The 23,820-nt window shown below is 52.7% G+C and overlaps 1 protein-coding gene across 2 annotated transcripts in view; it reads right to left on the minus strand.

The window, feature by feature from the left end:
- Positions 1-23,820, minus strand: part of MYH9 (myosin heavy chain 9) — a 92,834-nt gene that overhangs the window by 55,604 nt on the left and 13,410 nt on the right. Inside the window, exon 1 of one of the 2 annotated variants that reach the window (XM_027107517.1) lies at positions 3,699-4,031. In XM_027107517.1, coding sequence (XP_026963318.1) covers positions 3,699-4,031 — 333 coding nt within the window. Of the gene's footprint in view, positions 1-3,698; positions 4,037-23,820 lie in introns of those variants that run through there. The other variant, XM_027107515.1, reaches the window with a different exon arrangement.

Below are 23,820 nucleotides of genomic sequence, written 5' to 3' on the forward strand. Positions count from 1 at the left end.
GCACTGGGAAAGACTCATGGCACTCCTCAACCATCTAGGATGCTTTGTGGGATGACAGATCGCTGACAGATACCTCTCTCCCTGGAACCTTCCAGAGACACTCACATGAAAATCTCTAAAAAACTTAAAGACCGGGGCTTCCCTGGTGGCGCAGTGGTTAAGAATCCACCTGCCAGTGCAGGGGACACGGGTTCAAGCCCTGGTCTGGGAAGATCCCACATGCCGCAGAGCAACTAAGCCCGTGCGCCACAACTACTGAGCCTGTGCTCTAGAGCCCGCGAGCCGTAACTACTGAAGCCCGTGCACCTAGAGCCCGTGCTCCGCAACAAGAGAAGCCACTGCAATGAGAAGCCTGCACACTGCAACGAAGAGTAGCCCCCGCTCGCCGCAGCTAGAGAAAGCCCGTGCGCAGAAACAAAGACCCAACGCAGCCAAAAATAAAAGAAGATAAAATAAAAATAAATTAATTAAAAAAAAAACCAAAAAACAAACTTAAAGACCACTTTCATGTCCCCTGTGAGCCTTCTCCAAGACTCAGGTCTCCTCTCGAAGGGGAACCCAATTCGTCAACACTCCACGTGAGGCTCCCGAGAATATACCCGATATCCCAAGTCTGAGATGACCAGGTTAAAATCAGACCCCAGAGTCAAACCTCAGCAAGGGCAAGTTTCTTAACCTCCCTCTCCCTCCATTTCTCAATCTGTAAAATGGGCACACGCAGACTAGTTGATCCTCACTGAGTGGTTATGCGGATCACAGCACCCAGCACAGCCATGGAGAGAGGCTCAGAGTAGGTCAGGAAAGCGGTTTCCGGTGGCACCGGTCTAGACAGATCTGCCTTTCTTCAGTGTCCTCTTTTTCTAATAATAATAATTTTCCCACTATTTTTTTTTTTCAAGATCCTTCTCCCCGACAAGGAAAAAAAGACAGACTCCTAATAGCTGGACGAGACCCCCTGAGACCACCCAGGTGACGGGTGCTCATTGTGGGGGGACAGCTTTCTTTAGGTAGCTGGAGCAACCCAAGCACCTTCTCCCTAGGGAAACAGGCCACAGGCCCAGAAGAAGCCAGGCAAAGCGAGGCCCAGAAGCCGTGACTCACACCTGCAGCCCCGACTGTTGAGTGATGGCTGAAGGCCACGAGGCAGTTCCTGGCAGAGCTGGGAGCAGACCTAGGTTCCACAATCCCCCCAGTGCAGACCTCCTTGGTCACGGAAGCTGGTTCTCCGAACTCCTCACATCTTTTTGTTTCCCTTGCTACAGGTGGCCTCGACCCTCACTGTCCACAGTGTTGCCCCCCGATCCAACAGCAGGCAACATCTGAGGGGCTGGGTGTGTGTCAGTCCAGTCCCTTCCACCCTGCCCACTCCAGTCTCGCCAAAACTGAGGGTGGATCTTGTGGCTGAATCCAAAGACAGGGTCCACACAGGAACCAGTCGGGAGCACAGAGGCCCTTCCCAGCACTGGCCAGGGGCTACAGGTCTTGGACTTTTCAAGCAGAAGTTAGGCTGAAAGCAGAGCTCGGGAAGGACCCACCAACCACGCACCGGCCCCCGTGCAAAAGAGCAGATGACCTTGGAAATGAACAAGGGTGCCTGACTGCCTCTTCTGCGTGGAGGAGGGGACGCAGGGCCCTGAGCTTCCTTCTTCCTGGGATAATCAGTCAATTGTTCTCCCTCCAACTACTCTCTTCAGGAGGTACCAGGAAAGCTCTGAAGCAAAGAAGTCTGCACGAGGTGTTGGCAACCTGCAGCTCGGGTATTATGGGAAGACGGGAGCACGGCGGGAAACCTCTGGTTTTCCCTCCATGACTGTCGGGTGGGGCTGAGATAGCAGGCCAGGGAGCAGCGAGGTCATCCCAGGAGCTCAGAAACAAGTGAGCTTTGTTCCTGGGGTTTGAGAAAACCCACACTCTAGGAAATCCAGCCCGATGAAAGCGAAGGACAACGTGGCCACACATTTAGGGCGTGCCACGGGGCCAGATGTTTGGAAACAGCTGGTGGTGACGGCAGAAGGGGCCTGGGTTTTACTAGGACAAGCCTTTCTGACAGCTGTGTGGGCAGATGGTCCCATGGGGGGGTTCAAGAGGACCTCAAAGTTCTCTGGGCTAATCCCATCAAATCAGTGGATGATGAAACTAAGCCCCGAGGAATGAACACTGCAGCTCAGGTGGGAGGAAGGGGCTGTACTGTGAGCTCATCCTGCTGGAGGCCCGTGGAGGCACAGACACTGAACAAGTGGCTCTGCTCCCACACGGCCACACCAGGGAGCTGCTCCATTCACGGGCCACAGAAGCTCTTTGTGCCCGACTGCCCCCTGCCCCCGGGCCTCCCCCCACCAAAGAAACAGACAGAGCAGCTGTGGCGCAGAATTAGCCACGCTCCCCACAACGCCAGGCAGACACACCGCACAAAGGCTCCCGGGGTCGCAATTTGGAACAGCGTGTACAGAGAGAGGGCCTGTGAATGAGGCAGCGCCCCCTGCCCAGGCAGCCCCATCGAGCGGCTCTGATCTCCCCGCAGCTCTGCACCTGCTGGGGGTCTCCATTAGGGCAACTGCACAGACAATCGACTTCCTTTTGGTGAGGATGCCAAGGAGGAGGCTGGACTGAAGCAGGAGGATCTGCACACGGGAGATGCCAGCAAAGAAGCAAAAACGGGAGTTAAGGCCTAACGCCTCCAGCTGAGGAGCTCTGGAGAAAAGGCTCTGGTCCTGCCCACGAGTTGTAGGCGCAGGTCCATGCCTGCCTAGAGTAAAACCCACGCTCTGAGAGATGAAGTAACTAACGTCAAATGCACTTTCCTAATATTTCCGTTTGCAGCCAGCTGATAGGCAAGTGCAGGCCACCGACTTGTTTCACACTCAGCAATGCTCTAACAGGACCCAAGCTGAACAGCGACACCCATAAAAGGCCGAGCAGAGGGTCGGAATTACCTTCACCTACGACAAAAGGGAGCAGCTACAGAGCCGAGGCTCTCCGCGAGCCCAGGGCTGGCTGGTGCTTTACAATGCTTTCATGACTCCTCATAGATGAGGAAGTGAGGCCCCACGTAGCCATGTCAAATGGTCAGGAAGGGCCAAGACTGGAACCAGATCCTGGAGGCTCCAATTCCCATGACCTGAATCACTCTGCTTTGCTGAGCAGGACCCATTTCTTAGAGCCAGCGGAGTGGTTCTAACGTAAGCAGTGGAGGATGCCAAGGGGAGAGTCCCCCTCCCAGACAACAGCACTTAGCTCCCATCTCCCCTCCACAGACAAGCAATGCTTCCTTTAAGGCTGTTTGTTTTTCTGCAGGTCACTAATGCTGAATTTAAGTGGTTAATACCCCGAGGGACAGGGGCTTTTAATTTGGTCCATACAATATTTTCATCAAGAAAGACAGAGATACTGAACCCCGAGTTCCAGTCTCAGGCCTGCCAGCACCTGGCTGTGTGACTCTGCATAAGTCCCTTGCCCTCTCTGGGCCTCAATTCTTCCCACCTGCCATATCAGAAGCCTGGGCGAAGCTGGTCTATAAAGGAGGACTTTTCCACTTAACACCAGTCAGTGCATCTCCTTCTCGGCAGGTCCTCCCTCCCGCCTACAGCCCCACTCATTTATGTAAATAAGCCCTGGAGCCTCCCTCCCGTGCAGAGCCCGCCCACTTTATGTAGATGAGCCCTGGAACCTCCCACCCGTGCAGAGCCCCGCTCACTTACATAGATGAGCCCTGAGTAGTAGCGCTCCTTGAGGTTGTGCAGCACCGAGGCTTCGTTGAGGCACGTGAGCTCCGCCATGTCCTCCACCTTGGAGAACTTGGGTGGGTTCATCTTCTGGATATCATCCTTGTTCACCTTCACCTTCTTCCCGTTCTCCACCAGCTCCACAATGGCCTCCTCACCCATCTCTTCCTTGAGGCTGGCGGGCTCAAAGCCACTCTTGTCTGAAGGCACCCATACCAGCTTCTTGGCAGCCCAGTCGGCCTGGGCCAGCGGGTTATTGATGAAGTTTTTATCCACATAGAGATACTTATCGGCAGCTTGCTGCGCCATGGTGACTTAGAGCCAGGACCGGGAGAAAAAAAAGGATACAACGTTAGCTACAACTATACCAGCCACAAAGAGATCACTCGCGTCATGTGTTTGCAAACTGTACAGCATTATAATAAGTAAAATTATATATAACCAGATCGTACAATTTGTCAAAATTTTCTCGCCCTCTACTTTCGGGAGAAAGGTGTACATCACTGAAAAAACAAGTTGATATCAGAGATTCTGTAAGGAATTAATGGTAAGATGTATCCCAGGATTGATGCACAAACAAATCTATAAACAACGACTGTGCCAAATGATATGCATAATAAGGCTCAGACAGATGTAATTAGAGTCACACTAAGCTATACCTGCTAAGGCAGGAAAGTGACCACACAGTTTAAGAGGACTTCCAACAAGAACGCATTTCTAGTTAACCCAAAAAAGGCAACTGACTACAAGTGCACAGAGTGGAAGGCTCCAGTTTAAAAAGCTTTTTCCTATTTCACGGAGTCAACCAAGAGAAGAAAACACAACACCAATATGTTGCCAACAGATTTTAATTCCATCGCCCCAAGAAATAAGGCGAGAAGCAAAGAAGTCAGGCTCCAGGACACATCCTGGAGAGTAATGAGTGCTTCCCTTCTGGGGCACTAATGTAAAAAGGCAACGCTCATAATTTATGGGCGAGGAGAACATAAGTCCATCTGTGTTTGCCTTTTTTGAAGCTGATTTGCAAAAGAAAGATAAAATAATGATCCCTCTTATCTGAGTGATTTTATAGTTTATGAAATACTATCACACACACTTCACTATCTCAGAAGATCCTCCTCCTAACAACTCTGTAAAGTGGGTAAAGTATGTGTTATCATCCCATTTTACAGATGAGGAAACAAGCTCTCTGGAGGTAAGAGGTTTAGTCCAGAGTTACCTAAGAAGGACTCCTGGTCTCTGTGGTCTCCCATAGTCTAACCACAGTACTTATTCCTGCTCACAGGCTCAGGCTGGGATCAGCGGGGAGGACAGCTGCTTTGAGTGAACCAAAAGCAGGACTAAGAAACCCTGGTCTAGGGACTTCCCTGGTGGTGCAGTGATTAAGAATCCACCTGCCAATGCAGGGGACACGGGTTCGAGCCCTGGTCTGGGAAGATCCCACATGCCGCAGAGCAACTAAGCCCGTGCGCCACAACTACTGAGCCTGCGCTCTAGAGCCCGCGAGCCACAACTACTGAAGCCTGCTTGCCTAGAGTCCGTGCTCCACAACAAGAGAAGCCACCACAATGAGAAGCCTGCGCGCCACAACAAAGAGTAGCCCCTGCTTGCTGTAACTAGGGAAAGCCTGTGCGCAGCAGCGAAGACCCAACGCAGCCAAAAAATAAATAAAAAATAAAATAAATTAAATTAAATTAATAAAAGAAAAAGAAACCCTGGTCTAGGACAGAGCCAGCCCACAGCCACCAGGGGAACAACCCAGAAGCTCATTGACTAGCTCATGACACCGGGAAGCTTTTCCCTTGTGAGATCAAGGCTCCCTCCCCAGGCCCAGGAAGCCAGGAGGACCCCAGATCCAAACCCAGAGTCTCACAGTCTTTCATGCTTCCTGATCCCAACAGGAATTTGGATGCCAAGGAGGCTGAAGGCTTGGGAGGCAGAGAACAAAAGCGAAAGTCTGGGCTGCCCAGGCCTTCTTATCTGGGCTCATTAAATGGTTTCCAGATCAAGGCTGAGGGGCTCCCCTGGACTCACTCCAGGAGAGGCTGTTTTCTAGGAAATCTGCCAGCTCCCACCCACCACAAGGGAAGGCAAAGCCAAGCGGCAGGGCCTGGCAGCCTCCCCAGCGAGCTCAGCCAGGGCCTTTGTTTATGTTCTCAGCACAAGCAAACCCTGGCAGCCCCTCTGGGGGGACCAAGGGGCACCATCCACCTGCAAGGACCACCCCCAGAAGCAGCAGGCAGGGCCCAGAGTTAGGCAGCAGCAAACAAGGCAGGAATGGGATGGCTGCAGACCACCTGGCCGGCCTCATCTTCCGGGTGGGTCTGGAGGCTAGACAGGCCCAAATCCAGCCGTCCTCACCTCCACACTGGCCAGTCCGTTCAAACAGATCAAAGCCTTCTCTGTGCCAGAGTAAATACCAGTTGTCTTCTGCCTCTCTGCCGTCCATCTGACCACGGGCCAGTCGCCCTCTGCAAAGTCCTAGCACCCAGGGTCCCCAAACCGATCTCCCCAGTCACGTCACCACCGTGCTCTAGAGCTCGCAACAATCAGCGAGCACAGGGCCTCCCTGGCTGCTGGTTCCTCAGACTTGAAACCCGGAAAGGAGAGGACAATCTCCCATCGATATGCAAAAAGGGATTCACGTCAACCCTGTCCCCCAAAACCCCAAGTCCACTGCTCGTTAGGAGTTCCACCAACCCAGTCCAGTGAAGACACCCTTTACAAGATCACTCCAAGAGAAGGGGGGAAGGGGCCAATCATTAAGTACCTACCTACCAACATCAGGTTTCGTTTATTCCCAACCTCACCTAACCATCAGTCACCCTGGGAAAAAAAAGCTCTTATTTTCCCCAGTTTACAAATGAGGAAACAGTCCAGAGAGGGCAAGTCGCTTGCCCAGAGTTGCCCGGCCCAGTTATGGGCTAACCCAGATCTGCCTGGTCCCCAGGCCTGGCCTCTTCCCAGCACACTTGTGCCTGGGGTCTTGCGAAAGAAGTTAGGCCAACATTGGGGCTGGGCTGAAACTGTCAGTAAGCTGAGGGGAGCACGGGCGGTACAGGGGAATGCATCCCACAACATTCAGCAGATATTTACTGGGCATCATCAGGCAGCCAGGGAGGCTGAGAATGAGCCTTCCTTGTATGGACCATGTGGCCTGTCAAAAAGCAGAGCAGGGCTTCCCTGCTGGCGCAGTGGTTGAGAGTCTGCCTGCCGATGCAGGGGACGCGGGTTCATGCCCCGGTCCGGGAAGATCCCACATGCCGCGGAGCGGCTGGGCCTGCGAGCCATGGCCGCTGGGCCTGCGCGTCCAGAGCCTGTGCTCCGCAACGGGAGAGGCCACAACAGTGAGAGGCCCGCGTACCACAAAAAAAAAAAAAAAAAAGCAGAGCAGGGTGAAATCCAACATTCTCACTCCCTCGGCCTGAGACCGTCAACAGTGAGTGATCCCTCAGGGATGGCAGAACGACTTCTGGTCCTCATCAAACTCCAGTTCACCCCAGCAACTCCAACCCCGGGGTAACCTAGAGCAAAGAGTATGCGGGCTACCTCCAGGTTGCAGGCCCTGGGCGTTTGGCCTTTGGCCTACCCTGGGAATCTGGGTGAACTGCCAGGCCCTTTCATCAGTGAGCCTGCACTGGAGGCCATGAACATTGCAGCAGGTAGCAGGGGAAGACTCCACCCAACCCCCCACCTTCAGCTCCTGGTTCTACCCTACCTTCAGGCCTCAGTGGGGGGGCAGGGGGCAGGTACAGGCCAGCACTGTCTACCTCTGATAGCTATCTGAGATTTGCAGGCCAAGCCATACTTCCTATAAGAGGGAGGGGTACACCCTGCCCCCTCAGAGCTGAATCAGGCTGCAGCCCTCTGCCTCCAGCGAGGCCAAGCCACCCCTGGACAGTGGGCTTGAGGAGTCCCGACTGGCCTCAGCAGCCCTCTCTGAGCAGGACTTTTCATTAAACACGGCTGCTTGACCAGCCAAGGACAGAGCCCTTTAGTTTCAGCGACTCTGCCGGAATGATGTGCCCAGATCAATACATGGGGCTAGACCGGTGGGGAGAGCTGCAGAGGTCACGATAAACAATGGCGTTTCTATTCAAGAGCCTTCTCACCAGGCCTGGACAGGAACATCCACATTCAAGGATTTGGGGGCCACAGGGCAGCAGCGGAGCTCCTGTTTCCACCTGTGTCAGGTAGAGGCTCCTGGGCCCCAGTGGCTGCTGACTCTTGTGTGCCTGGCAGGGAAGCCAGCACACAGGTTAACTCTCACCTCTAAGGATGCAGGTGGAGCAAGCCTCCACCGTCCAGAGCTGTGAGCAGTGGAAGGAAGGGGCTTTATAGAAAGGACACCAGGGAGGCGACTGCCTGATTGCGGCAGCCAGCACCCGCCACTTCTCCCCGCCCTGTCTTGGGACCATGCTAAACGGCCTCTGAAATTTTTTAAAAACTGCGTGTAATAGAACAGTTTACAAGATGAAAGAAAAAGACGCACCACCAAATTCCTGACACTCTCCCACAAAAATTAGTTTTCTTTTTTTTTTAATGGTCCCTTCTGGTCCCAGCTCATAGAAACACTAGATTTTTAACTATCTCAGGCAGGGAGTTTCACATTTTGTATTTTCTCTCCTCACTCTGACCGCTTCCCCACAGGGCCATAGTCCGCTTCTTGATGGTTTTTATCCAAATACTTCATTGTTACGGGGGACAATGCAGAGGCTGAGAGGAAAGTAACCTGTTGTTGACACAGCTGGGGGCGAGGACTCGAACCCAGGACCCCTGACCCCAAAGCCTCGTTAGTGATCACTTTTAATGGCTGCATGATATTCCAAAGTGATTTTAAAAAAAAATACCGCTTACTAGCTCTTTTCCTCTTATCTAATGGACCACCTTGACATAAGTTCTCAAGTGGAGTTATGGGAGCAAAGGAACATCTGTCTGGGTGTTTTTCTGGCCCCCGAGGGTACACTGGTGTGCACGGCCGCTTGGGCAGGGTACCCACGCGGCAGCAACAACACCAGCACTAAGAAAACTGTCTGCAGGAAAGCGCTCGTGACTCAGATTAGGGAACCTCAGAAGTCCTGGGAAGCTGTGGGACTCAGCAGGCCAGCAACGGGTTAAGGAGAAAGGAGGCGGCTCTGGCCCATTGGAGATCAGATCAGGCTAAAGCCAGCCCTTTCCATGCCGGCTTCCTGTGGGTGCCAGTCCAACTCCAAGAAACCCAAGTAGTTGCCTTTTTAGGCCATAATCGAGAGGACACAACCAGAGGCTAAATTAGGATTCTCAGGAAATGATGAAACTGAAAGTAGATAGGTTGACCAAAAACCTCTGCTTTTAACACAAAATGTCATTCCTCCATTCTTTGCCTTCTCCCCTCCCCCCCAAAGGTCCATTTGGATCTTTTACTCCTTCCTGTTTTCCGAAGGCATCCTCTCCCTCCCCCTCCCTCCTTCCTCCCCTCCCTCCCCTTGGTTGGTTCTCTTTGTACTTGCTCGTGTGCTTGTTTGGAAAAGAATCTGCGAGCCCCTTAGACACATAATTTATTGTACTAGGACAAATCAGTGGTCCAGACACTGTGAGCTTTTCCATTCCTGACGGTAGGATTTATGTAGCCTTCCACGGGCCAACTTCTAGGCTTGGAGCTTTCAAAGTCATCACAACTCATCTTAAAGCTACCATCTTAACTCATCTTAAAGTAATGAGAGCCTGCTACTGAGCTCTCCATTTTCTCACTCAGTCCTCACAATCATTTCATAAGGGGGTATGTCATCATATTCATATGACAGGTGGGGGAAATGAGGCTCAGACAAGTCACAAAAGCCAGGTTCAAACTCAGAGCCACTCGGCTGCAAGGCCCTGCTCAGTTTCCACTTGAGACTGCCTTCCCGCGAGCTCTCCGCGGCCATGGGGAGAACACAACCCTAGAACCCCGCTGGGGAAGCAAACCAGTGAAACGGACATTAATTATGCCAGCTCTAATTATGCCAGCTCGAGGCTGCAAACCCCATCCCCTTGTGCTGGTTTGTACAAGGGACTCTTCACATTTCTACCTTAAATCGGCGGAGCTAAAAGTAAGGTGAGGGCCGTGACTTTGGGGGAGCCATTCAAGTTCTCTGAGCCAAGGTTCCAGTTCAGAGACCCAGGCTGCCTCAACCCAGACAGCAGAGCCCTGTTCCAGCTCAGTCACTGATGTACGCAAGCAGGCCCCTTTAATTTTTTTTTTTAATCCCCACCCCCATCCCAGAGAGCACAGGTAAACAGGCCCCTTCTCTTTCTCCTTATAGTCATTGCTTTTGAGTGAAATTAAACTATCGAGGTGCCTGAGTTCCATTGTTAAGGAAAAGAATTTGAAAAAGAATAGATACATGCATATGTATAACTGAATCACTTTGCTGTACACCTGAAACTAACACAACATTGTTAATCAACTATACTCCAATATAAAATAAAAAGTTAAAAAAGAAAAGAGCTGGGCTTCCCTGGTGGCGCAGTAGATAAGAATCTGCCTGCCAACGCAGGGGACACAGGTTCGATCCCTGGTCCGGGAAGATCCCACATGCCGCGGAGCAACTAAGCCCGTGCGCCGCAACTACTGAGCCTGCGCTCTAGAGACCACAAGCCACAACTACTGAGCCCGTGTGCCATAACTACTTAAGGCCACGTGCCTCGGGCCTGTGCTCGGCGACACAGAGAAGCCACCGCAATGAGAAGCCTGTGCACTGCAACGAAGAGTAACCCCCGCTTGCTACAACTAGAGAAAGCCCGCACGCAGCAGCAAAGACCAAAATAAATTAATTAATTAATTTAAAAAAACAAAAAGGCCCAGGTGATTAATGGAAGACAGAAAGCAGCCGCGCTGAGGGCAGGGCAGGGGGGAGCGCGTCCATGGCTGGGCCAGCTCACCCCATCGTACTGCAACCATGTGCAGCAACGAAGACCCAACACAGCCACAAAATAAATAAATAAAATTAAAATTAAAATTTTTAATTAAAAAAAGAGCCTATGAAAGCACCTGCTGAAGTAATATAGAAATTTTCAAACTCACGAGATTTACTTATTCAATCAACTAATACATACTGAGTCTCTACGTGCAAAAATACTGTGACAAAGGTGCAGAGGACCCAAGGAGCTTGTAATGTAGCGAGATGACAGGATCGACACATACCACTAGTGACAGTGCCAATCTGGGACTTTATAGAGAGTACAGAGTGGACAGAAAGCAAGCTCCTTGGTCTCCTCTCCCTTTCACAGCTGCACCCAGCACCAGATATGGTGGGGGCCCAACAGATAGGTTGGCTGTATGGATGAAGAAGTACTGCTGGCCCTTCAAATCCGCAGATTCCACCAACCACGGATCAAGACTCCATGAAGGAAAACAGAGGAACAAGCAACTTGCTTGTAGGAACAGAGAAAGGGGTGATTCAATGGAGAACTTGGAAACTCAAGGCAGAGTTTCATGGAGGAGATGACATTTAAGCTGGGTCCCGGAAGATGGGTAGAATACTGATGGGGGAGGAGAAAGATGATCAAAAAAGTATTCCAGGCCAAGGGAGAAGGTATAGTTTTTCATAAACTATGAAATTATGTGATCAGTTAAAGCGAGGTTTCTCAGCCTCAGCACCATGAACATTGGGGACCAGATAATTCTTTGCTGTGGGGCCTGTCCTGTGCATTGGAAGATGTTTAGCAGCATCTCTGACCTCTATCCACTGGATGACAGGGCACTTGGTCCCCAGCTTTGACAACCAAGATTGTCTTCAGACATTGCCAAAGGTGGGGAGTGGGGGGAAACTGCACCCAGTTGAGAACCACTGATTTAAGGGATTAGTATGAACAAATATTGCATCAGGGACCCAGACCTCTCCTTAGTAAATCCTCTCCCAACTCTCAAGGGCACAAGCCAACTCTCAAACAGAAGTCCTCAGAGTAAAATCATTCCCAGGACCCAAACAATGACCATCATGGATGGTGCTGTCACGGAGGAAGGACTGTCCCTTGTAATACACTGTATTTTAAGGGATATGACCACTACTGGACTGTACTTTAAAGATTTCTAAATGCCCAGTTAAAAAAATAAATCAGGCAAAGGAGGCTGATGTACTTCCCCAGACAGGACATGAATCTCCCTCAGAGCCTCCAACACGGCAGCTCAGGCAGTGATTCATAAGCAAAGTTCATCAGCATCAAGAGGCCCCGGTGACGGGCTTCCCTGGTGGCGCAGTGGTTAAGAATCCGCCTGCCAATGCAGGAGACGTGGGTTTGATCCCTGGTCTGGGAAGATCCCACATGCTGAGGAGCAACTAAGCCCGCGTGCCGCAACTACTGAGCCCACGTGCTGCCAACTACTGAAGCCTGCACACCTAGAGCCCGGGCTCCACAACAAGAGAAGCCAGCGCAATGTGAGGCCCGTGCACCGCAACGAAGAGTAGCCCCCGCTTGCTACAACTAAAGAAAGCCCGCGCGCAGCAGCAAAGACCAAAATAAATAAATTAATTAATTAAAAAAAAAAAGAGGCCCTGATTAATGGAAGACAGAAAGCAGCCACATTGCGGGCAGGGCAGGGGGGAGCGCGTCCATGGCTGGGCCAGCTCACCCCATAGTCCTGGGAAATCCATCAAATGCTATTTACTGGATGGTTTTGGCAAATCAGAATTAGTCCCAGGGAGGGAATTCCCTGGCAGTTCAGTAGTTAGGACTCTGCACTCTCATTGCCGAGGGCACGGGTTCCATCCCTGGTCAGGGAACTAAGATCCTACAAGCCGAGCGGCATGGCCAAAAAAAATTTTTTTTTTTTTTTTTTTTTTTGCGGTACGCAGGCCTCTTACTGCTGTGGCCTCTCCCATTGCGGAGCACAGGCTCCAGACGCGCAGGCTCAGCAGCCATGGCTCACGGGCCCAGCCGCTCCACGGCACGTGGGATCCTCCCGGACCAGGGGATGAACCCGTGTCCCCTGCGTCGGCAGGCGGACTCTCAACCACCACACCACCAGGGAAGCCCATGGCCAAAAATTAAAAAGAAAAAAAAAAATTTAAAAAGAAAAAAGAAAAAGGATTAGTTCCAGTAATGATACCCAGGTGAATGTTTCCCACCTACCAGAGGGACGTCTCCACCTGGTGGACCCACAAGCATCATCACACCTGAACTCCCCCCACCCTCCTCTCTCCAAACCTGCACTCTCTTCTAGGTCTCCATCTCCAGCTAAGACACTGTCCTTCTGGTCACCCAAGACAGTCACTGTAAATTCCTCCCCGGTGGATTAGCAAGCCCTCCACCAACCTCAGCGCCAGCACCCCTTCCATACCAGGCCTGCCTCCAGTCCTTTCTGGGCTGTTACAGCTGCTCCTTGCTGGCTCTTCTTCGAAGCCCTGCATCTTCCACCTCCTTCAAATCCAGCCTCCTCACTGCCTTCAGGATGACTCAGCAGCTCCATTTCTAAGCATGCTACTTTCTATTTTATTGATATTCCTAGCCCATCCAACAGTTCAAGGGCTCTGCGACTTCCCGCAAATAAAATCAAATCATCTTTGCACGGTGAGTAGGCCCTTGTGACCCTACCCATTGATCTCCTCTGTGCTCCTAGCCCTTCCTTTCCCCCTGCCCTCCCTTTGTGGTGCAGCCTAAGCCTTTCCCAGATCCTCATAAACAATTCCTTCACATCCCACTCTGCTTACGCCTCCGGGCCTTCGAAGAAGAGGTGTCCTCTGCACCAGGAACCCTCTCTCAAATAGCTCCACACTCTGTCCTCTGATAGCTGTGAAAAGACTTCCCTCACGTCCCTCCCCTCTGGGCTCTGTCCTGTATCCACTGCAGTAATCCAGCAGCTGGATTGTCATGATGTGCAGTTTTATCTGAGGACAGGGACCAGCTCTCATTCATCTTCAAACGTCTAGGGCAATGCCCGACTTGGAGCAGGTGCTCAGTTAAAGTTTCCTGAATGAATGAATAAGGAACAAGACGAAGAGGAGGCAGGAGGAGTAATGGGGAAGGTTTTCGAAGCGCTATGCAAAGAGGCCAGAGAGTACAAGAGCTGAAGTGACAGGGAGAGCAGAGCTGAAAGCACACACCAGGGTCGTAGCCACCTTATCTGTCTTCTTTGTTACAAAACCCGAGCCATTTGTGGACTAATTTTTATATCCCCCAAGCAAAAAGGGAAAGAAAGCATATTGGGGCTTTCAACCCACAAAGAGAAATAGTACTAAAGATAACTTACTGGACCCCAAGAAGCTCTGCATAAGGTTGAATAAACCATCTCAGTTTTCTGGAACCATCTAGCGCCCCCTGATTAACCAAGATGGAGGTGCCTGCCATCTACCACCAGACATAGCAGAAAGGACCTCAGCTGCGGTGGCGTGGCCTCTGCCCTCATTGGGAGCCAGGAAAAGCCCTGGGCCATGCTTCCTGCCTCTCCTGTCCTTGGTCTGCATCTGCTGAGCAAGTGCCTCAGGCACGTTCTCTGGTATCAATTCAGAACAAAGAGACAGACAGGACTTGGAGAAACCACTGCCTTGTGGGGCACCGACTCTGCAGATCCCAAGATAAAGTGTTTGTAATGCACCATGATGGAAAGGAATGGAATGGGCATGAATTTGGAGTCGGACGGCCCTGGGTTTGATCCCCAGTTCAGGATTCCTGTGATCTTCAAGCTGGGAACACCTCAATTTCCTAGCTTTAGAAAGAGAAAAAAGTATGGACCGTCAACCATTGGAGGAGCTGTAACTCAACTTCCCAGCAAAGAATCCGACATTTACTAGGAACTGCCTCCCAACTCCTCTGTCTTGTCCTCCTGACCTGATCAATCCTAACCCTTCCTGGAATGATACCTGGGACTTACGAAAAAACCTTCCAGAAGCTTGGTGACTTTCTCCAGGTTACGCTACTCCACAGAGAACAAGGTGGTACAATCCCGTGACTCTTAGCCACCTTAGCCTTCTAAGTGATTTGCCCGAGGGGAGAGGGTTTTCTGGCCAAGGAAGGTTGGAAATGCTGCATCCCACGGCCCTTCTGCTGAGCCGCGAGGCACACAGAAGGTTCTGAGAAGCCTGCAGTAAGGAAACCCACTTCATTTTGCCCATTCAGGCTTAACGCCCAGGAATATCCTTCATGAAAAATATTTCTTGATGCTGGCCTGGGAAATGCTGGTCTGGTGGGATGTGTGCAGGAGGCCTGTGGCAGAGGAGCAGGGGTTGAGTCCGGCTTGGCATTGACCAGCTGGGTGACCCTTGCTGGGCAGCTGTTGTCAGGCTCAAACATGATAATAGACACAGAAGCCTTCCTGCATAAGCACGGGGGCTGTTCAGCCACTGAGCCACCCAGGGCCAACCTCACAGCAGCCCCCACCCCGAGGTGCTCACTCTCCCCAGGCTATGAAGGGGGGAGGGGCCCCCCAGCAGCCCAGAGCCCAGAAGCTGCTGAGGAATGGGAGAATGGCGGATGGGCCCCTCCCCTCCCCACCTCAGGAATGTTGTTTGCTTACAGAAGAAGCTGGGACTTGTTTCCATTAGCAGTATTCCAACCCAAGCCTGTACTGATGCCTAGCAGATAAGAAAACCAGACCAGAGACAGGCCAGAGAGGAATTTAGCACCAGAGCCCCAGATCCCATCCCCTTCACCCTTCCCTCCTCAGAGGCCATCTGGAGGGGCTTCCCAGGACTCCTGAGTTCCCCAGGGAACGCCGAGATACAGGGCCTGCACCCAAGGAACCCAAGCCATCAAGTGACACGAGACTTGAGTATGCAGATTCCCTCCTCCTAGTGAGGCACGGGGGAGGGGCAGGGGGCGTGGGAGGGAGTAGCTGGAGACTGGGGGTGAAGGAGGAGGGTGCACAGCTGCTCACCCAGTATCTTATCAGCCAAGTTGAGGAATGTGGACTTTACTCTAGGGACAAGGGGAGGTGGGGGAGGGTGACATCACTGGATTTGTTTTTTTTGTTTGTTTGTTTGTTTTTGCGGTATGCTCTCACCACCATGGCCCCTCCCACCGTGGCCCCTCCCGTTACGGAGCAACGGGCTCCAGACGCACAGGCCCAGGGGCCATGGCCCACAGGCCCAGCAGCTCCGAGGCATGTGGGATCTCGCGGACCAGGGCACAAACCTGTGTCCCCTGCATCGGCAGGCGGACTCTCAACCACTGTGCCACCAGGGAAGCCCTGGATTTGTATTTTAAAGAGATCACCCTCCCTGACCTCAGTTTAAGAGGGCAATGAGAGAAGTCAGCAGCTGGAAAGTACCATGGACCAGCCAGGAGGGGGCTTCCAACCTGAGAGGAGAAAGAGTTCCTTGATAAGGCTGGGGAGAAAGAGATCACATGCCACACGAGGGGGGGCAAATGGAGGCAGACTTCACCCTCTGAGCTACCACTCCGAACAGCCCAGCTCAGGGAGAACCCAGGCAAGGAGAACCCTGGCAGTCCATGCCCACTGCGGTCACTTCCTCCTAAGTGAGAAGCGACCCAGCATCCCAGGAACTCTCTGGCCAGTGGCACCAAAGTGTCCTGGGCATAGATCTCCTGCATCATGTATCAGAGACCAAAGTGCCCAACTGAGTCTCCTCCACTAAGATACCATCCTGTCCTCAGGGCCACAAGGTACTTTTTTTTTTTTTTTGCGGTCCGCGGGCCTCTCACAGTTGTGGCCTCTCCCGTTGCGGAGCACAGGCTCCGGATGCGCAGGCTCAGCGGCCATGGCTCACGGGCCCAGCCGCCCCACGGCATGTGGGATCTTCCCGGACCGGGGCACGAACCCGTGTCCCCTGCATCGGCAGGCGGACTCTCAACCACTGCGCCACCAGGGAAGCCCCACAAGGTACATTTTTAATGAATGAATCAAGCAATTAATCAGGGCAGGAAGCAGAGCTTGAAAACAGCTCTGCTATTTAAGAAATCCACCATTCAGAATGACGACCTTTCCCACCTAAAGAGAAAGATCCCTATGGCCTTTAGAGCCCAACCAATTCCCGCAACCAGTGCCTCCAACTACCTTTCCAGCCCCATCTCTCCTGTCCCCTGCCAGACACTCTCATTCAAACACGACTCCAGGACTTCCCTGGTGGCGCAGTGGTTAAGACTCCACCTGCCAATGCAGGGGACACGGGTTCGATCCCTGGTCCGGGAAGATCCCACATGCCACGGAGCAACTAAGCCCGTGGGCCACAACCACTCAGCCTGCGCTCTAGAGCCCGTGAGCCACAACTACTGAGCCCGCATGACACAACTACTGAAGCCCGCGTGCCTAGAGCCCGTGCTCCGCAACAAGGGAAGCCACCGCAATGAGAAGCCCACGCACCACAACAAAGAGTAGGCCCCGCTCGCCGCAACTAGAGAAAACTTGCGTGCAGCAACGAAGACCCAACACAGCCAAAAATAAAGAAATAAATTTATCAAACAAACAAACAAAAAAAACATACAACTCCCCAGAAGACAGTCTTCGCTTCATCACAATTCTCCACTCACCCAGGCAGCCTTTCCTAACACCCGGTATATTATTCCTCTTTCTCTCTCCTCTCCCCAGGACTGCTCCAGCACAGTCTGCCTTATACCAGAACCACCAGAACCTCTCTGCCTGTCTCCATAGTCCCTGGAACTCCTTCAGGTGCTGACTGAGCCCAGGGTTCAGAGAGAAGAAGGTCCTCAGTCAGTCGGTGCCTGTGGACGTGAACTCGCCTATTCAGAATGCTCGGGTTAACAGCTCACGTTGTGTCTTCTGGAACCTGGCTGTCCAGCAGAATCACCATTCCCTCCTAACCCCTCCTGTCTGGTGTCAAAGGAGAGGACAGGCACAGCAGCAATGCAGCTCTCACTCAATGGGAAGAAGCTGGGCGAGCAGCTGCCAGCAGGTCTGCGGGTAAGTTGTCTGCACTGGATGTTGACTTTGCTTTTAACCGGTTCAATGTTTGTGTAGTGAGGTCACACATGTGCCTTACCTACTCGGTAATGAGCTTCCTTCCACTCGGCTGCCCAGGAGAAACTGTAGAGAAGCAAGTCGTTTCAAATGTGGTGGTGGGGTCCCCCCCAAAGAGCAAGGTGCACATTATCCTCCCAGATGCACCCCCGGGTTTGACAGAATAGCTTGGCTGACTTCTCATCAGGAACTGTGCACAGACACACCACCCTGTCCTCCCGCAGATCGCATCTCCTGAACCCTCAAGAGCTTCCCACACTCGCACAGGGGCGACACAAACCTTCAGATTCCTGCAGTCAAGTTATTCCTTCCCTTTGGTTCTGCTGATAGGACGGTTTTTCTTTCCCCAAGCACGCAAGCACAGTTTGCTGAAGCCCAACACAGAAAAATAACCATACTGAGAAGATTTAATTATACGGCCGCAGTCTCAATGGGAAAGTGCAGCACGCGGGTTTCCTGAGTCCACATCACGATGGCTGAGAAGCCCAACTTGAGGTCAGAAACGAAAGACAAGTTTGAAGACCCCTGAGTCCAGGGCCCACCAGGTCTTCGGCAGCCTGTTATTCTGAGTGATGTTCAAATGACACAAGAAACAAACAAAATCCCTGAATATCGTAGCCGCTGCCACCAATAGCCATCCTGATCCCATTCTGCTGGGCTGAGAGCTCTAGGGCCACGATGGATCCCAGTCACCACCAGGTCCCTGAGGACGGACCTGCGTAGGTGCTGAGTAATCCCTAATGAACTTTAGAAATGGGGAAGGTTCCAGTCTCCCGAAAGGTCCAAACTCCAAGGACCAAGCCCAACCGATTCTCTGCCACCCATTCTTAAAGTGCCTGAGGATAAGCCCAGTAATCCTGCATCTTATTTTCCAAACCTCAGTGATTCTCTTTAGTAGACAAGGCAGTAAAGGCCCAGAATGGGCTGAGCCTTCTCTGTGGCCATTCAGGATCGTATCAGCATCCTCATTCTTCTCCACCGCCCTTCCAGCTAAATCTGATGTACACTAATCTCTGTTTTGTTTCTAACTGACACACGACTGGCTAGAGGTCAACAACGATCTTCCTGTATTGATCAGGCAGTCATTTAAGTAAGTCGGCCCTGAGAGGAGAGAGACCTTCCAAATGGTGATAACTTAATTCATGACCTTTATGGAAGGCGTCTTAGAAAAATCAGACTCAGGAGACAGCCAAGACTGGCTGGGGGATTGCAGACCCGTCACTTTACTAACAGAACAAATGGGGCCAGGTTGACTGGGCCCCTAGGCCTCAGTTTCTCCATGCATCAACTGGAGATACTACCAGCTGCCCCCCCACTCCCCGGGTCAGCTGGGAGGACAGGAGGGCGTGGAGCTGTGCAGCCCCCAGCGGAGAGCTGACAGCCCCATCTCTGCAATGCGGTCAGAGCACGGCTCAACTCACAGGACTATTGTGGGGATCAAAATGAGCTAAGGGAGGAGCGGTGCTTGGCGGCGCCCCGGGCCCGCCGGTGCCCCTCCCGGACAGTCTTGCCTCTTCTCTCAAGGAGTTTGTATCGCTGCTGAGCTAGCTCATAATGAGTCAGTCACAAATGCTGCCCTCACAAAGCCCACGTCGGGGGTTTGAAGTCACATCCTGCCTAGCCTCACTCAGCATGATTTATTCCACCCCAGGAATGCAGCTCACTTCCCAGAATTTTGTGAAGAACTTTAGTTAAAGAGTTTGATCCTGCAGGGAGCTCCATTGACAGGCTCAGCTGCAGGGGTGGAGGAGACCCAGCTCAGCTCAGACCTGTGGGCAGGAACCACACAAGTCAGGGCTGAAAGACCCCACCCCACCCAGCCCCCCGCAAGAAGCGTCTCATCCTGGGGGCGCCAACATTTTTTTTAAACTCTCAAGTCGCAGTAGAAAAAAAATGATTTAAAAGCTTTTTATCGCGAATACGCAAATGTGTCAAACAAAAGCTTCTCAAAATGATATGTGCACGCTATGCACTCAAGTCTATTTAATTCCTAACACTACTGGTTGCCACCGGTAATCTCACAACCCACCAGTGAGTCTCAACTGACAGCCTGAGAAACACCCATCTAACCTCAGCCTTCACTGGGTATGTGAGGCCCAGACTAGGCCAGCAACTTGCCCAAGATAACAGTGAAGTTCACAAGCAAAAGTTAAGTCCAAAGCCAAAGCGAGGCTGGGGCGGGGCGGGGGGGTAGTGTCAAACCTCCGGCCTGTAAGGTGGCAGCTGTAGCAGCCCAGTCACCTGCCATGGGCTGGACTGCTGGTCCCCCGCCGCTCCCATCATTTGATCCTGACACCCTCAGTAAAGCCGTGGCAGGTATCCTACGGCCCCTGCCCCATTCCCTGCTCCCCACCGTCCCCCTTAAAAAAGAGGGAGACCGATGCTCAGGGAGGTGAAGTGACCTGTCTGGACCTGGGGTTTAGGAAACATCTTTTGAGGACCTGGAGCCCAGGTAGAAAATCACAAGGACAGAAAGAAAGAAGAGCCCAGTTTCTTCTGTATGCAGAATAACAACAGATCAAATCCACTACTATCAAAACATCACCACTCAAAGCTCCAGGCAGAGCCCCACACTGAAGAGATGCCCAGAAGTGCTATATTAAAGGCTTCATACAGATGAGGTGGGAGAGGAAAAGCCCACTGCCCCAGGAAGGGTACTCTCCTTACATTTATATCCTTGGGACAATGTCACCTAACCCTATAATGAACAGACCCTGCTGCCTGATAATAGCCTGTGTGTGTGTGTGTCTGTGTCTGTGTATAAACAGATATGCCTCTGCACATCTGTTTATACACAGACACACACACACACACACACACACTCTATAAACAGGAAACCCAAAGTCCCCATTTCTCTAGATCAGTGGTTTTTAACACTTCCAGCCATCAAAGACCCCTTTGAGAATTGGTTGGAGGCTGTGAACCCTTTGTGTACCAACTTAGGGGGTCACAGAGACCCTCAAGTACAGTCCACGGACTTTTAGGAGCCCCCTGGTTACCAGCTCAAAGGCAAAGGGGCACTGGAGTGGCCTCCTTCTCCACCAAGGCAACGTGAACTGACTTCAGAGGGTTTTCTTCCTTCATCATCTCCAGAGGGGCTGCGGTCGGGATGGCCCAATAGTGAGAGTTTGCCTGGGAAGCAGAGGACCCGGGATGGTGACAGCAGGAGGCCATGTCCCCTGGGCTGCTCTGATCACTCTGGACGGCAGAAACAAAACATCCAAAACTGGACGGCAAACCGTCTCCCTTTCGTTTCCATCCCTTGGGCCTGTTCACCACTGAGCCAGCAGGGAGCCAGCCCTGGACACACAGGCTGGAGGGCGGGCAGAGACAAGCCCTCCAGAGAAGCCAGTCTGCACAAGCGGCATCCCAGAGCCTTCGCCCTCCCGGGAGAAAGTGACCCAAATACGAGCCACACACGGGGTGAAGATAAAACCCACTTATTTCACACTTGACACAAAAATTGAATGACAGCTCCTAGAGCACAGTGCGCTAGCACCCGTGTCTGAAAGGTCGGCCAGCCCAGCTGTCCTTGAGCAGGGAGCCTGGTCGCAGGGATGACCTCACCACATCTGTCACCAGAAACCTGGCCGCCGCTTGTTTAACCACCCGCTGAGAATCATTCCTTTGCCCGGGCCACAGGCTGGTCCCAGAGGGGCCAAGGCCGAAGCTGTGTGAGAGAAACCGTGGTGGACCCTGCCTTAGGGAGTGGCCAGATGCGGCCATACCAGCCTGCCCTGGGCGGAGCCTCCCCTCCCCCACACACAGACGTGCACACGCAGACGTGTGCACACACACCCCACAGAGGCTGTGGGATCAGCGCAGGATGGGACACATCCGGCCAACCTGGATGTGGGCACTGGAGTCTCCATTCACTGGCTGAGGGATTCTGGGAACATAATTTTTTTTTTTAATTTATTTTTGGCTATGTTGGGTCTTCGTTGCTGCACGCGGGCTTTCTCTAGTTGCGGCGAGCAGAGGCTACTCTTCGTTGTGGTGCGCAGGCTTCTCATGCAGTGGCTTCTCTTTTTGCAGGGCACAGGCTCGAGGTGCGTGGGCTTCAGTAGTTGTGGTTCGCGGGCTCTAGAGCGCAGGTTCTGTAGTTGTGGCGCACGGGTTTAGTTGCTCCGCGGCATGTGGGATCTTCCCGGACCAGGGCTCGAACCCATGTCCCCTGCTTTGGCAGGTGGATTCTTAACCACTGCACCACCAGGAAAGTCCTGGGAACATAATTTAAGCATTCTGCACCTCCCTTTGTTCATCTCAGGAATCACAAAGCCCATAGTACAGGACCATGCTGACACTTAGTTCTGGGTGCTTCTCACACGAGACCTCACTACTGCACACGACAACGCAGAGGTAGGTTCTGTTAGCGTCCTGCTTTGCAGATGAGGAAACCAAAGCCCAGGGGGCAAGTAGTAGCTGCTGTTGCCTGTGCCGCGGGGTCTGCGCCTACCCAGCAGGCTCTGAACGTGCAGAGAGGCAGCAGAGGAACAGAGCAGTAGGCAAGGCTGGTAAGAAGACCTGGTGACCGGCCGTCAGCAATGGGTCAGGAAGGGGACGGCCCACAACCTTCCCTGCCACCCAGCACCCAAGCGGCCGACGCAAGCCCCCGCGCATCAGGCGAGTTTCACCTGCAAACTCCTTTAACCCGATTTCTCTAAGATGTGCTTGTCAGAAGGGGGAGGTTTCCCTCCCCGCCCCTCCCAGCTGTCCCCTGCGGATCCCACTGAGGAGGCAGGAATTTAACAGGCCTGTGGTTCACACTCCCGACCACAACCAGTTTGGAATGTCCAGGTCCAGGAGCACAAAGGCGGCAGGCGAAAGTCCCCGAAGGGCCCAGAATCCTGCCCCAGCCCCCGATCTTTGCTCAGGTCCTCAGCGGAGTATCACATTCTTCAGATTCTTGTCTGAAAGCCAGAAGGGGACGGGGGCTTGGCTACTTCAACCTCGGGATAACTAAAGCCTGAGACTTGTCTTAAAGGGGAAGAGAGCCATCCTTTTTCAGCCTCTGTCACACTGGTCTGCCCTAGGTGTGCAGACTGTGAAGATCTGCACACGGGGGTTTGCAACCCGGAAGAGCCCTCGGCCCAGTGTCCCCAGCGTGTCCGCGCTTTGAGGACAACCGGGCTCCAGGGCACGTGGCTGGTAAGAGGCTGGGAGGGACGTTGCCACGCTGCGTCTTCAGTCTCGGCCTTGGAGGCCACTGTCTGTTCCTTCCTCACTGATGTGAGGTTTCAAGTGCCAGCCAGCAAGTGGGCAGAACCGACTCCAGGGAGGTCTGGAGGGAGGTGAGAAGCCACAGTGAGGACGGGGCCTTGGGAATTCCACCGGGCTCGGCGGCCAGTGATGTATCCCGTGATGAGGCATTTTTCATGAGCGCTTGGGGCAACACAGCCACTTCCTCCACACCCTGGCAGGCGCAGGAGATGGTTGGGGGGCAGCGGGCCCAGCTCTGGGCAGAAGGCAGGCTGGTGGGCTAGGAGGCGGCCAGGAGGCAGCTAGGAGGCAGGAGCAGTGCTGGAAGGCTGAGGGGGAACAGCTAAGATTCCCTGTAGGAGCCATGCTGAGCCCATCTCACACACCTGGCCGCCCACCCGCACCTGCCGCCCACGGATGTGTGTCTCCAGTGGAGCAGGGAAGGCTGTATTTCACACCTGGCACCATAAGCCAGGGAGGCACCGGGCCGACAACCACTGCATTAAGGTTGTGTACAAAAGCGTGAAAGTCTACAAGCCCCCAGCTTCACAGACACTATCTACTTAAAGGGTTAAGTGGGATGAGAGGGCAAGAGAGGCAACGGAAGCAGATATGGACAATCACTGGCCTGAAAATTAGAGGAGCGGGGAGAGGACCTGAGATCTCTCCCGTACTACCTGGGGTGAGGCACTTAGGTTCTTTGAGCCTCGATTTTCCTAGCTCTAAAATGGGAACATCGATACCGCCACCCTCGTGGGATTGGGAGACTTCAACTGCAGTAACCTGAGTGTGACTTCAAACTTCACAGTGATAGAAAAAGTACATGAAGATCGGTTTGTTAAAAATGGATAAAATAGATATATTTATAATAGACAGCCTGGCACTGGGCTGGAGAAACTGTATGTAAATAAAACAAATAAACAATAAAGCTAAACTTTATTGAGCACCAAAACGCTCATGGTAGTTATTTTCCCCATTCCACAGACAAGGAAACATATGCACAGGAAC

The sequence above is a fragment of the Aethalodelphis obliquidens genome, unplaced genomic scaffold (genome assembly GCF_003676395.1).
Source record: "Aethalodelphis obliquidens isolate GAN/ISIS:26980383/991018 unplaced genomic scaffold, ASM367639v1 scaffold8, whole genome shotgun sequence".
NCBI lineage: Eukaryota > Metazoa > Chordata > Mammalia > Artiodactyla > Delphinidae > Aethalodelphis > Aethalodelphis obliquidens.